This window comes from Lemur catta, chromosome 1 (genome assembly GCF_020740605.2).
Source record: "Lemur catta isolate mLemCat1 chromosome 1, mLemCat1.pri, whole genome shotgun sequence".
Taxonomy (NCBI): Eukaryota; Metazoa; Chordata; class Mammalia; order Primates; family Lemuridae; genus Lemur; species Lemur catta.
The window spans coordinates 4,901,359-4,914,781 of NC_059128.1; the positions used below are offsets into that span (position 1 = coordinate 4,901,359).

Consider the following 13,423-nt stretch of genomic DNA (forward strand, 5'->3'; position numbering starts at 1 on the left):
TGCAAGACAGCCTTCCCCCTTCATTCACTCACTCAGGCAACACAATTTACCAAGTGTCCACTATGTGCCAAGCACTGTTCTAGAAGCCAGACGACAGCAGCAAACAGGCAAAAATCCCTTCCCTCAAAGAGCTTACATGGGAGTAGAGGGAGACAGGCAAATGAATGAACGTGTAAAATCCATAGAACACCAAGTGATAAATGCTGTGGAGAGAAATAAAGTAACAGAGGGGATTAACGAATGCCAGGGGGCGGTGGCAGGGGAGGCCTCACTGGACAGGTAACATCTGAGCAGAGCCCAGGAGGAAGCTAGCCTCCACACAGAAGGAGCAACAAGTGCAAAGGCCCTGAGGCAGGAATGTGCTGGTGTGTTCTAAGAAAGGCAAGGAGGCTAGTGGGCTGGAGATGATAGGAAGCGGTGAGGGAGGCTCACTGAGGCCTCGTGGACCATCAGAGAGACACTGGCTTTGCCTGTGAGTGAGCCCAGAGCCTGGAGGACTCTGATCAGGGGAGTGACATGTCTGACTTATACTGTAACAGACCACTCTGGCTGCTGTGGTAAGAATGAGAGCAAGGGGTGAGAGGGAAAGAGAGAGATCAGATAGGGAAATACTGCAATTGTCCTAGTCAGTGACAACGATAGCTGAGACCGGAGCTGCAGCAGTGGACGTGGGAAAGTGTTACGGTTCTGAAGGATCTGCTGATGGTTTGGGTGTGAAGGTTGGATGGGAAGAGTAGAGACAGGGCTGGCTCTGGTGTTTTGGGCCTCAACAACCCGAAGGATGGAGTTGCCATTTATGAAGTGGGGATGGCAACAGGAGTGGTAGAGTATGGGAAAGGGTGAGAGTGGAAATCATGAACAGCAACTCCTCTAAAGCCTCCTGCAGAGAGCTGAAAGCACTCGGGCCCTCCCTTAATCTCTCTCTCACCAGCGCTTACACACACACAGCACTCCTCTGCACCAGATCTGTCTGTATCCATACACTAATTCCCTTCAGCAACCCAAGGTTGATTCGTTTTATATCATCTGGAAGGATTTGTACACAATAGTGTTCAACAAATATTTTTAGTAATATGCTACACAGAATTGAACCTATGATGTTTTAATAATCTGACAACTCAAGAATGTTCTTTCAAAACACCTAAAAATCATGCTTAGCACTGATTAAATATTAAGTGGTAATTATTCCATCTCAAGGGTCCTATATATAGATGCTGACCTACCTCCAATTATTCAAATTGCCAAGGCAAGCTCTCCCGTGGAAATGCCAACCTAGGAAGATGGTCATTACCTTGCCGGTCCTTATATCCCAAGCCTTCATTTCGGAGCTGAAGCCTCCACATAAAAAAACGCTGTGGTCTTTTGGATGAAATTTCAAGGCAGTGACTCTGAAGTCACTTTTACCACTAAATAGCTGGGTTCCTACAACATAAAAAGAGAAGAGAGGGTTAGAAAATACTTAGATCACAAAATAAATACGTATCTTGAAACTAAGATACCATCTGGTATGGAGCCCACGGGCAAACAGCTCACCTAGGCCTGATGTGGCCCAACGGAAACTTCCTGAAAACACAACAGCAGCAGCCACATTTGCCTTCATTCATTCTCTGGCCAGCCCCACCTCTGACCAGCTGAACATCTCTCTTTCCCCAGGGCTAGGCCAGATGGCTGGATCCACGAATGCCACCTCTCATGTGCTCTGTAAGCATTACACATATTAACTCATTTAAACCACACGAGGACCCTAAGCCCACTTTACAGCTGAAAACAACAAAGCCCAAGGAGATTAGGTAACATTTCCAAGGCTGCACAGTTAATACAGTAGATTATTTATCTGGGAGTCTGAAAGTCCAAAACAGGATTGCTCCAAGGTGATATTTTTCAGGATAAGCCATCTTACAATAATGGATGAATGGTTTGCTATAGAGTGTAGCAGGTGGGGGTGACTCATACACTGGGTGATAAATCAGAGTGGCCATCATAGCAGCCCAAAACCCACAGAATGGACAGGGTAGTGTGGATGACAGGGGTCTCACTGGCTTCACAGGACTCAAGACAGTCCTTGGCCTTTACATATCTGTCCTAAATTCTTGTCAAGCACTTATATGCATTGTGGTAAAGATCTGTGTGCATGCACACACACGCACACGCACACACACACACACGCACACGCGCACGCACACACACACACACACAGTGTGATTTAGTCACCATGATCTTTTAGAGGTAAGCTATATCAACTTCAGAAATGTCATCATCCAGGGCAGGTCAAAGCTGGGGCTCCTTCCACTGCCCAGAGCTGCCTCTATGTGCCAGAACACTGACGGTAGTTCTTATCCATTCACATTTAATCTGCTGGAAACTGCATGGAGAAACAGGGCCAGCCTCAAAGAGTCTGAGCACGAACCCTGCCATGTCCCCCACAGCTGGGCCCACTTACCAGGCACAGCACCTGCTACATGCCACCCAGCCAGACACGTGGAGGAGGCTTCCCTTGGAGACACTGGAAGGGCTCCCATAGCCCAGGAGGGAGAACTGTGACTACCCTGGGCCCAGGGGAACCCACTGGACTGAGAGAGTGGGCAGCTGAGGGAACCAGGAAGCGGGTGACCAAGAAAGAGACCAACAAGATGCCCAGATCTCGAGCATCATTTCCTCTTCCAGAAACCCGAGAAGCGGTGTTTCTGAATTCTCAATTGAGAAAGCACTAAAGGTTGCCCTGCTGTGTGTTTGGCAACCCCCACACACTTAGTTAAGTGCTCCACCAGCTCCCAGGTGAGGAAGGAAAGTCACGATCAGTTCTCACAAGAGTCACAGCCGGAGACTGCATAGATCCACTCCACCCAGAGCCAGTCTCTAAACTCATCTGATGGTACACCCCCTCGATGAAAAGCCTTAAGCACACATCGCCAACACAAGAATTGTTGTTAATTAGTTATATAATGTGCCACTGTGCCAATATATTATGAACATTTTTAAAATACCAAAAATAGAACATTTTTAAGCGTGAGACAAGGATAACATAACCAATATTTTAGAGTACATTTTGATATGCCATTTATTAAGAGTGTCAACAAATCTCTTTGAAATCATTAAAAATCATATGAGCAACAAGGATTGAATACACTTCCATTTTTTTAAAATGTAGGGAGCTTTTTGTGGCTCAGTGATTTGAAAGTATCCTGGCTGTCGGTTCAGTTTATCCCCTGCACTCTCCCAAAGCTGACAAAAGTTCTTCCCAGAGCTGTGTGGGCCTGGATGGAAGATGTTCACCACGGGCCACAAGGGAGACACGTTCCACTTCCATCCACCAATGAGGCAAAGGATTTTGTGAACATTTTGCTAGCCAAGCTCCATTTCCCCTAAAGTCAAATAAGGGCTCCAACAACTAATCAGAAGGTATTATTGCATTCTCATATTTTTAACAACCCAGCTCAAAAGCCACTGCAATTTTCCTTTAAAGGATTTTAAAACAGATTAGAAAAACACTGTTTCCAAATTTTTTGGAAGCAGTCACTCTTTCATCCTTTGTGCAAGCGTCATGGTTACCATAATGGATAATTAAGTGTGTTGATTTTTTTTTCTAATGTCTTCTAGGGGCCTACCATTGGTAGTCATCTGGCATCAGAGAAAATTTTGGAAAAACATGAGTTCTTGTAAATGAAGACTCTACACCTCTTTAAGCTCCAGAAGGATCTCAACTGTTTTGCTGCAAGATGCAGTGCATGTGGCATAGAAGATGCTCATGGCCACCCTGCGTCAACAGGAGCCAACCACTTCAGGCTACACAATCCATAACGGTGAAGGGACAATAAACAGCCATCTCGCTGTCCAACCCAAGGGGAGCAGTTGAGGCAAGCATGGTTCTCTGCCACACAGGATGCTGAAGAGCCATTTAACACTGGAATCACGAACAGACTGCGGCAAGGTGGCAATACTTGATACCTGCTCTTCAACTACAACAGTATTAAATAGGAATTGATATGGACAAAGACTGGAGAGAGACTCACCAAAATGAAATGAGCTATTCTAGTAGCAGAGAGATAAATTTAATTATACTAATATTTTTTGCTATAATATTGTTTTTCTAATAAATAATGTTTTTTTAAAGCCATCAGAGAGATGAGCAGACTTGTGTGTGGTCTGGGTGCTATGTCCCTCTCTTACTAGGTCAGTAGACAAACACTCTCAAATAAACCAAAAGACTGCTTTTGGGTGAATTAATATAATTGGAAATCTAGTATTTCTCAAATTTATTCTTCTTTTTCTTTCCTGAAACTCACTTGGAACTCAAGCTCTTCCCTGCCTTTTAAGCTACAGTTGGTGATCAGGAACCAACCATGACATGCCCAGGTGGCAAGTTCCCCACCCAGGGCAGACAAGGCAGGGCTGCCCCCACCTTAGTCCCCACGTGCCCATGCCAGAGACTCAGAGGATCACTGTGGCAGCATCGAGGCCCCAGGACACTTGTTTCAGCCAAGTGGCAGGGGGTCATCTGGAGGCTGAGGGCAGGGACTACCATCATGTCCCCCTAAACAGAAAAGGTGAGGCAGGATATCACTGTAGCCCCCACACCACCAATAAGGCCCAGACGGGACAGAAGTTTCTTCTCCCGACAGGGACAACTACACTTACTGCTGAGAACGTTCAGTGGCCAGCTTCTTGCTCATTTGAAATTCATGGCCAATCCTTAAATCCAAAAGGAAAGACAAACTCTATCTGCCTGGAGAAAATTTTTTCCTTGTTTCTTGGACCACAGAATATAGCCATATGCTTAATTTCAGAAATGGCAGTGAATTATCCATATGTTTTTTTCAGAAAGTGTAGTGATACAGTCTTGCCAACGATGGGGAAGAAAAAGGGGAGGAAAAGTGAAAGTGAATTGCTAAAAGATGATGATTGAACTTTTTCTGCTAAAAAAACAAAATTCTGAATGTTATTTTTCCTCAATCCCCTAAGGAGATTGAGAATCTGTCTTTTAAATACTAAAATTTTCCATTTAGAAGACAAGCTATAGTTTATATGTTTTCCCTACTTTTCCTTATAATTAACCAGATCTTTACAATTTTTCTTTGTTAAAAGGGTCCAAAACTAAAAGATTTTTAAAATTTTTGAATAAGCTTCCAGATACCTAGTGAAAAACACTAAGGGAAAAATTCTACCAAGACGTTCTCAATTAAGACTTGGTTTCAGAAATCAGGACCATAGCCGTCATTGTCTAACATGCAATTTGAAACAGGAGGTGGCACTGCGGAAGAGTTAAGAGCCACGCAGACCCTGGACAAGTCCCTTCACTGCTGTCTCATGCCCGCATAAATATAAGGCCATCGTGGGGACCGAATGCAATGTGGTGCATCAAGCATTCTACATAGCACGGCAAACGGCAACAAGCAAAAGGGAGCTATTATAGTTTGAAAAATTAAACCTCAAATTATTGGATTCATCCTTGGTTAAATTAAAAGCTAAGACCAAGGGATCCAGGTTTTTAACAGCAAGAACCTTGAGAGATTAACGATTTTTGAGCTTTTGTCATGAGGCACTGAGAATACAATGCCCTGGGCTGCCCTTTCCATTTGTTAAAGAAATATGGATAAAGGCTGGAAAATATTTATCAGTGAAATATCTTGAATACAAACATAAGCCATGCTGTAGGTGAAGGTCTTATCTTGTCAGGTTTGTTCTTACTCTACCTCTTCGTAAATCAAGTAGCTTGTTTACCATATCCTCTCCTGGGCAATGCTACTTTAAGTACAATAGTTAGTTATTACATAACCTTTAACCTTGAGCTACATCTTGCTTGTTTATCTGTTTGTTCTAGAAAATTCTGTTTATTCACTACATGCCTATTATAGGAAATTGAGTTTTAAAATATTTAATCCACTGACACTGACTGTATTGATCTTGTTATAATGAGCTCAACCAGCATAAAAACTGTTCAGATCTTCTTGGAGTTAGGAAAAATCACTTCTCACCTTGAATCAATTATGATACAAATAAAAATAAATTATCATTAATGTAGAAACTCAATTTGTTCTATTGACAGTATCATTACTACCAGTGCTCCCATCTCAACTATTACTGAGATACAACCCCTGGTAACGCTGGACAGGTAACTCCTCGGAGCTGCCCTTCCTCCTTTCTCAGGTGCAGACATGGAGCTCCCCTGAGGTGACCACCCATGTGGCCAGGGCAACACTACCTGTCCACCTGAACACCTACCCTTGGGATCCTATCACCACGCAGGACTCTGGGTCCATGAGGGCCCTCCTTTTCCATTCAGCATGTCTGGCTCCCAGCCTAGCTCCTGGCACCTGATGGGTATTTGATCCATGTCAAATGAAGCCCAAGTATGGGTCCCCAGGAAAGAGAAAGGAAGCTCATGGCCTCCTCTCCAGGGAGCTCAGGGGCTGCCTTGGCCAAGCAGTTCACAGCCCAGGAGAGGGGACTGACATTTATTAGGAGACTGTTACCTCCAGGCCTGTCTGGAGCTTGCATGTATCACGCCACCACCCTGGGTGGTAGATGTAATTAACCCATTTCTCACAGCTGGGGAAATGGAAGCTCAGCGAGGTAAGAGACAGCCAGAGCCACGAGTCAGCCATGCCGAGACAGAGACTGGACTTGTCTAATCTCAGGGCCCAGCTCTCTGCACCCATCTTCAGACCCGCCAGTTATTCATGACCTTTCCTTCTCCTTAGCTCTTTGTTCACATCCACAGGCTCACGAACATGTAGGAAAAATGTTGACAAGGGAAAGCTTATGTTGTTGGCTCGTGGTAATTGAGCTTATGTTCCCAAGCAGTAGGCATATGACTCATTTCGCTAAAATCAATATCGTTACACTCATCCTCTGGGAAGTATTCAGCCAGCTGTAAATTTAACCATCCTGACTCAAAGTTAACGAGAAAAGGAGCTTACTAACTTTCAAATCAAACTCTATGTATCACAACAGCGGCCGTCTTGGCAAACTGGGCAGAGGCCCAGGAAAGGGCAAGGCTCAGCCGATGGGCCTATACCTCAATGTCCCCTGTCAACTGGGTCCTCCAGATCAAGCAGCAGTTCTCTCAGAGCCCTAGGTCCTCATCTGTAAAACCAGCATCATAAAACCTACCTTAAAAGGTTGTTGTGAGAATAAGAAACAATGCATGTAAGACAGTAAGTCCCAGACAAATTATGGGGCCCAATAAACAGTGGCTACAGCAGAATGACAGCAGTAACAGAAGAAATTGGAGTAGTTGCAGTTAACTTTTTTATTTGTCTTCTAATAACATACTTGGAACTCTTAAAACTACTCTCTTTCCTTCCCATTCTTTTTTGTGTGTTTCTTTTTCAATTTAATTGACAAATAATAATTGTGTACACCTATGGAGTACAATGTGATGTTTTGATCTATGTATCCATTGTAGAAAGATTCAAATAAGCTAATTAACATACCTATCACTTTATCAACTTATTTTTTTGTGGTGAGGACCACCAAAAATCTATTCTTTTAGCAATTTTGAAATAGACATTACTAACTGTGGTCACCATGCAGTGCAATCATTTACTAAAATATATTCCTCCAGTCTAACTAAAACTTTGCACCCTTTGATCAATGTCTCTACTTTCCCCATCCCCTCCCCACAGCCTCTGGTAACCACCTTTCCACTCCCTGCTTCTATGAGATGGACATTTTTAGATTCCACATAAAGTGAGATGCAGTGTTTGTCTTCCTGTGCCTCCCTTATTTCAGTTAGTGTAATGTCCTCCAAGTTCAGCTATGTTGTTGCAAATAACAGAAATGGTGTTCCATTGTGTACATGTACACACACCACTTCGGTTTTCTTTTTTTTTTGAGACAGTCTTGCTCTGTTGCCTGGGCTAGAGTGCAGTGGCGTAAGCCTAGCTCACAGCAACCTCAAACTCCTGGACTTAAGGGATCCTCCTGCCTCAGCCTCCCCACTAGCCGGGACTACAGGCACACACCACAACACCTGGCTAATTGTTTTTTTCTGTTCTTAGTTACAGCTAATTCTTTTCTATTTTTAATAGAGACGGGGTCTTGCTCTTGCTCAGGCTGGTCTCAAACTCCTGACTTCAAGCGATCCTCCTCGGCCTCCCAAAATGCTAGGATTAAAGGAGTGAGCCACCTCGCCCGGCCAACCACATCTTCTTTATCCATTCATCCACTGATGGACACTTAGGTTGCTTCCATACTCTGGCTATTGTGAATGATGCTGAAATGAACACAGGAGTACAGACATCCTTTCAACATACCAATTTCAATTCCTTTGGATATACACTGAGAAGTGGAATTGCTGGATCATATGATAATTCTCTTTTTTAGTTTTTTGAGGAACCTCCATGTTACTTTACAAAATGACTGAACTAATTTACATTCCCACCAGCAATGTATAAGGATTCCCTTTTGTCCACATTCAGGTTAACACTTGTTATCATTTGTCTTTTTGATAACAGCCATTCTAACAGGTGTGAGATGATACTTCGTTGTGGTTTTAATTTGCATTTCCCTGATCATTAGAGACGTTGTGGATTTTTTCGTATATCTTTTGGCCATTCATATCTCTTCTTTTGAGAAATGTCCGTTCAGATCCTTTGCCTGTACATTAATCAAGTTATTTGTTTTCTTGCTGCTGCATTGAGTTCCTCATCTATTTTCAATATCGGCCCCTTATCGGATATATGGTTTGCAAATATTTTCTCCCAATCCATGGTTTGTCTCTTCACTCTGTTAATTGTTTCCTGTATAGATGCTTTTTAGTTTGATGCAATCCCATTTGTCTATTTTTGCTTTTGTTGCCTGTGTATTTGGGGTCATACCCAAAAAATCATTGCCCAGACCAAAGTCAGCCACTGCTTTTAATTCTCTGGACAAGACTGAATTTTCCAAAATTGAAAAAGAAAAAAGAAAGAGTTCTCAACTTGCAAACAAGGTGTGTCTCAATGGCCTATTTGCAAGCTGGTTTTCTGGAACTCAGAATTCACCATTCCAGTAGCAAACACACCATAATCATGACTAGCTCCAGGGTCAGTCAGTGAAGGTGGTAACTGTAACTCAGTTGCAACTAAATACACACACACACACACACACACGTAAATATCATCACTGTGATGAACAAAAAAAAACTTTGGATTAAAAACCACCTTGTATTCATCCAGAGGGCCGGCATGAGCTCCATGTTGGTGGAGACGTGAAGGACCTCCAGGCCCTTTCCCTAGTGTTATGTAAGAACTGGCATGGCGGTTTAATGAAGTCTAATAATATCTGGTTTAATATCCAGAACTAGGGTCAGCGACTCACTCCAAAGTTGTATAGAAAGAAAGGGAGAAAACAAGGCTGAGACAGGGGAGAAACACTTTTCAGAGTAAGAGAGGCAGGATGTTCGCTGTGAACAGAGATTGGCAGCAGAGGCTGAAGAGGACACAGCCTTGAGAAACATCTGTTCACAAGTGGGCTAGACAGGGGTGCCCGGTGGGGTTATAGATGACAAAGAGAGTTCAGAAGGAGGAAGAGTCTGCAGGCGGTCTTACCTGCATGGCGGGAGGGAGGTGGGTGGGCAGCTGTTCACTGGGCAAGGAGGCACTCGAAGCACAGTAGCCAGGGGAGCCACTGTTCACTCAGACCTCACTGGGCTACAGGCCCCTCTACACCTCCACTTTGGGATCTAGTAGCAACAACCCCTAGGACTAAAGGAGCAAATACATAAAAAGTGTCAGACTTTTTAAATGTGCCCACTTGCTAGGGGCACACAACACAGCCAGCACTCACTATGTATTTCCTTCCTGGTCCCCACAGGCCCCTGAAGGACTCCTGATTGAGTCCTCCTGAGATGTGCTGGGGAAGGCCATGAGCCGAAGGATGGAGAAGGCCCCTGGAGCACTTCCTCCAAGGACCCACAGAAGCCGGCACCACTTTAAAGGCTTAGCCCAACAAGAAGCCTCCTCTGAAGCCCCTTCTGCAAAGCTCCATGAGCTCTTTGCCGTGGTTTTCATTTGGATGCTTCTCACTTTTCCTATGCCAAGTGTTCTAAAGTCGTCAGAGCTAACATTTCTCCCACTGGAGTGCAGCTAGCTGTCCATAGCTGGAGAAGCATCCTTCAGTCGGTCACTTAAGCAGAGGGATCAGTGGAGATCAGTCTGGGGCACGCCATCTTCCCCAGAGGCCTCTTGTTTGCCTCTGCGGGTGAAGAGCTGCAGCCTGGTGAAAGCCCAGCTGGCTCCCCGGGAATAGGTTTAAGCAAATTGTTTATCCATGGCACAGAAACAGACATGTGGGCTGCGGGGTCCCATGCCATGCGTCACCAACAGAAACCGCTGCCAGTCACGCACGCAGGCCTGCACTGGCTGGCCTTGAGAAAGTCACCCAACACATTCTGGGCTGATGAAATGGGGATAAAAACACTCCCCTCATAGGCTAGTGTGGAGACCAAACTTGTCAAATAAGCAGAGTCTACCACACGCTCGCTCATTCAGCGTGACACAGGCCAGGCAGAGTGCTGGAAACCAGGGATACACAGCCAGGGCCCGGCCCACCACGAGGGCTCAGACCATTTGTCCTCTCCGTCCTTGCTGCGTTTCTGTGACGGAGCCCCCGATCACAATTCCAACACAAGGAAGGCACCAGAAGACACTTCTTGGAAAACAAAGGAAGTGGTCATTTATGGGTCCATTCCCAGTGGGCCACTCATTTCCACACCCATGACCTCCACCAAAAGGCACAGGGACACCAAGGGCAGGAGGAGCCGGCCCTGGGCTAGGGACAGCAGGGCTGTGGGCTATGGGTGTCTGAGTAAAGAAGGCCATGGACCTCCCCCAGCCATGAGTGCCAGGAGCTCTGGAGAGGGTCAAGCTGGAGTGCAGGCTACGGACCCACATGCCCACCCTACACCGCTAATACAAGGCACACGCTGTCCCAACACCAGGGAGAAGCTGTGAAAGAAAGCAAATGTGGAGGAGAAGCTAGGAGAACCCACAAAGGCCCAAGGCCTCCTCACAGTCTGGCCCCAAGACCCAGCGTGGGACCAAGAGGCGCACCAGTAAGCCAGGTGAATGGGGCTTTTGGGGGCCCTTTGGAACTGACCCACCAAAGTGGCCCCATTTGGGAAAATGGCCCAACAACTCAGGCTCTCTGGACAATCCAGTAGGAGCAAGGGCTTTATAGGGCAGGGGCGGAAGAGGGGAAGAGGCACCCTTTGCTGAGGACCTGTCAGGTGCCAGGCATCCTGCCAAGCACCTCTGCATACATTATCACAGCAGCCCCTCAGCAGCCCCGCCAGCCAGGCAGTGATGCAAAAACGGAGGTGAAGAGACACTCCTAGGTCACCTGGCTAAGGCAGACAGGAGAGCCCATATTTGTATTCCGTTTTTGTGCCTTCTTGCACATGCTGTCCCAGTATCTGGGCGCTAGGACCAGGAGGCATTGCACAGATGGCACAGATGGGCCGGGCGCACATCAGGAGAGCTGGCCCACGCACAGGAAGGAGGACCAGGTGCCCACCCAGCAGGGTCCCACAGGCTCCAGGGAAAGGAAACTCCTTTGCAGCAAACAAATGCAAAGCACAGAGGCTGCATACCTCTGCAGCCGCAGCCTCAGCCTCAACATCGGGCAGCTGCTGAGAACTGAACAAACTCTACGGAGATTCGAGGAGACTGGCTGATTTGGTATGCAGGACAGTTGACTCATAAAGCAGGCAACCTCAGTGCCCACTGGAGTTGGCCAGTGTTCCCTGAGGCCACCTCAGCCTAATGTGCCAGAGATATTTCGTTAGGAAGATCATAGACTGAAACAGGAGCACCAAAAATAATTAATCTGTGAGCAGGTTTTATTTAAGTGTTGATTCATGGTTGTTCTATAAGCCAACAGCCTGTCAGAACTACAAATTAACGAGATAAAATGTTGCTGGCCTTCCATATTTCAGGCCGGATATTGACATTTTAGAATCCACAGATTTCTAACTGTATTGATTGAGGACACCAGGATAAATGGCCTTGGCGCCAAATTCCCATTAACGACAATGGGCACCGAGTGACTAATCCCCAAAGCGCTGTGGTGAGAACGCCCTGCATTGCCTTCTCCTGGCAGGAAGCTCTAATTAGATTGAAATGAAAAAGCCAAATCACCGAGGGTGGGAAAAGGCAGACCAAGTAAAGAGGGAGATCAGACTCAGTGAGGACAAAGGACAATATAAATCAAAGCAGAACAACAGCCACAGGGGGTCCACAAGCCCACCCCAACCTCAGCTAAAAAGAGCACCCAGAAAAACCTAGGTTGCAGGTGGGGTGTGCAGGAATGGGGTAGGAGACACAGGTGGGAGACAGGAGTGGAGCCCTCCCTGCCTACGGGAGGGCCCAGCGAGGTCCAGTCTCCACTCCACCTCGTGCACACCTGCCCTGCACAGCTGCTCCCAGCCAGCCCTGGCCAGATGAGAGACACAAAGTCCACCAGCACAGGCCCCCTCCTCAAGGAGCTCCCATGCTAGCCAGGGAGGCGACACAGAAACCAACTACCCAGAGCAGGAGAGGCCCTGTCCGAGGGCTGGAGGTCTTCCCCAAGGCTGAGGTTCAAACCCTTCAACTGTATGTCCCTGGCGACGCCCAACATACCCTCCCCTGTAGCCTGAGCACCTGGTCCTGCACACAGGTGTGTAATAAGCAACTGCTGAGTGAATGAGACAGGGCCTGCAACAGAAGAAGTCAATGGTGAAAACCATTCCTAACAGAGGTGTGGAGTGGAAAAGTCCTCAATCACCTCCCCAGCTGGACAGCAATGCCTTTCTCTCCGTACCTACCCAACACATCACAGCTGGAGGGGCGTGTTGGGCCTAGGGCCAGACAAGCTGCCCTCCAGATGCAGTTCTACCACCAACTGGGCAAAATATTCCACCTCCTTCTCCTCCACCTCTCCAGCCAGGGCTGCCTGTCACCCCAGACCAGCTGCAGCTAGCGGGCAGACCTGCCCAAAGCACAAACTAAGCCACGATTCCTGCTGCTCCAAACTCAGCCACGGCCTCCTACCGCCACCTGCTGTGGCAGTCCCTGACTTGTCAGGCAGTAGGACCCTCTTTGAATGTCTAAAAATTTCAGAACCTCCCCAGCATGCACACACTCACACCCACCCACACACACAATGGCAAGTGTTTGTTTAACATTTGTTGATTAAGAAAATAGACAATGACAAAGGGCCACTATGAACCCATTAATGTTACCAAATGGATTTGATGTGAGTAAGCCAAGAGCTCACCCACGTCTGAAAAGCAATGGCACAGGCATGAGTAAACTCACTTGTCACTCTGTGGGCAGGGTGGTACCCACATGACCCACAGGCTAGGGGCTCTCCCCCTGTACTGCTCAGACACATCTCTCCTGGGTCCCTGCACCCCACATTGCACACTGCTTTGGTCTCCACACACACCACATGGTATCCT

At 46.6% G+C, this 13,423-nt stretch overlaps 1 protein-coding gene across 9 annotated transcripts in view; it reads right to left on the reverse strand.

The window, feature by feature from the left end:
• The window catches only part of WDR25 (WD repeat domain 25), a 131,548-nt gene that overhangs the window by 32,520 nt on the left and 85,605 nt on the right, over positions 1–13,423 (reverse strand). For all 9 annotated transcript variants that reach the window (XM_045560584.1, XM_045560600.1, XM_045560635.1 and 6 more), the window contains one exon: positions 1,292–1,422. In XM_045560584.1, coding sequence (XP_045416540.1) covers positions 1,292–1,422 — 131 coding nt within the window. The remainder of the gene's footprint in view (positions 1–1,291; positions 1,423–13,423) is intronic.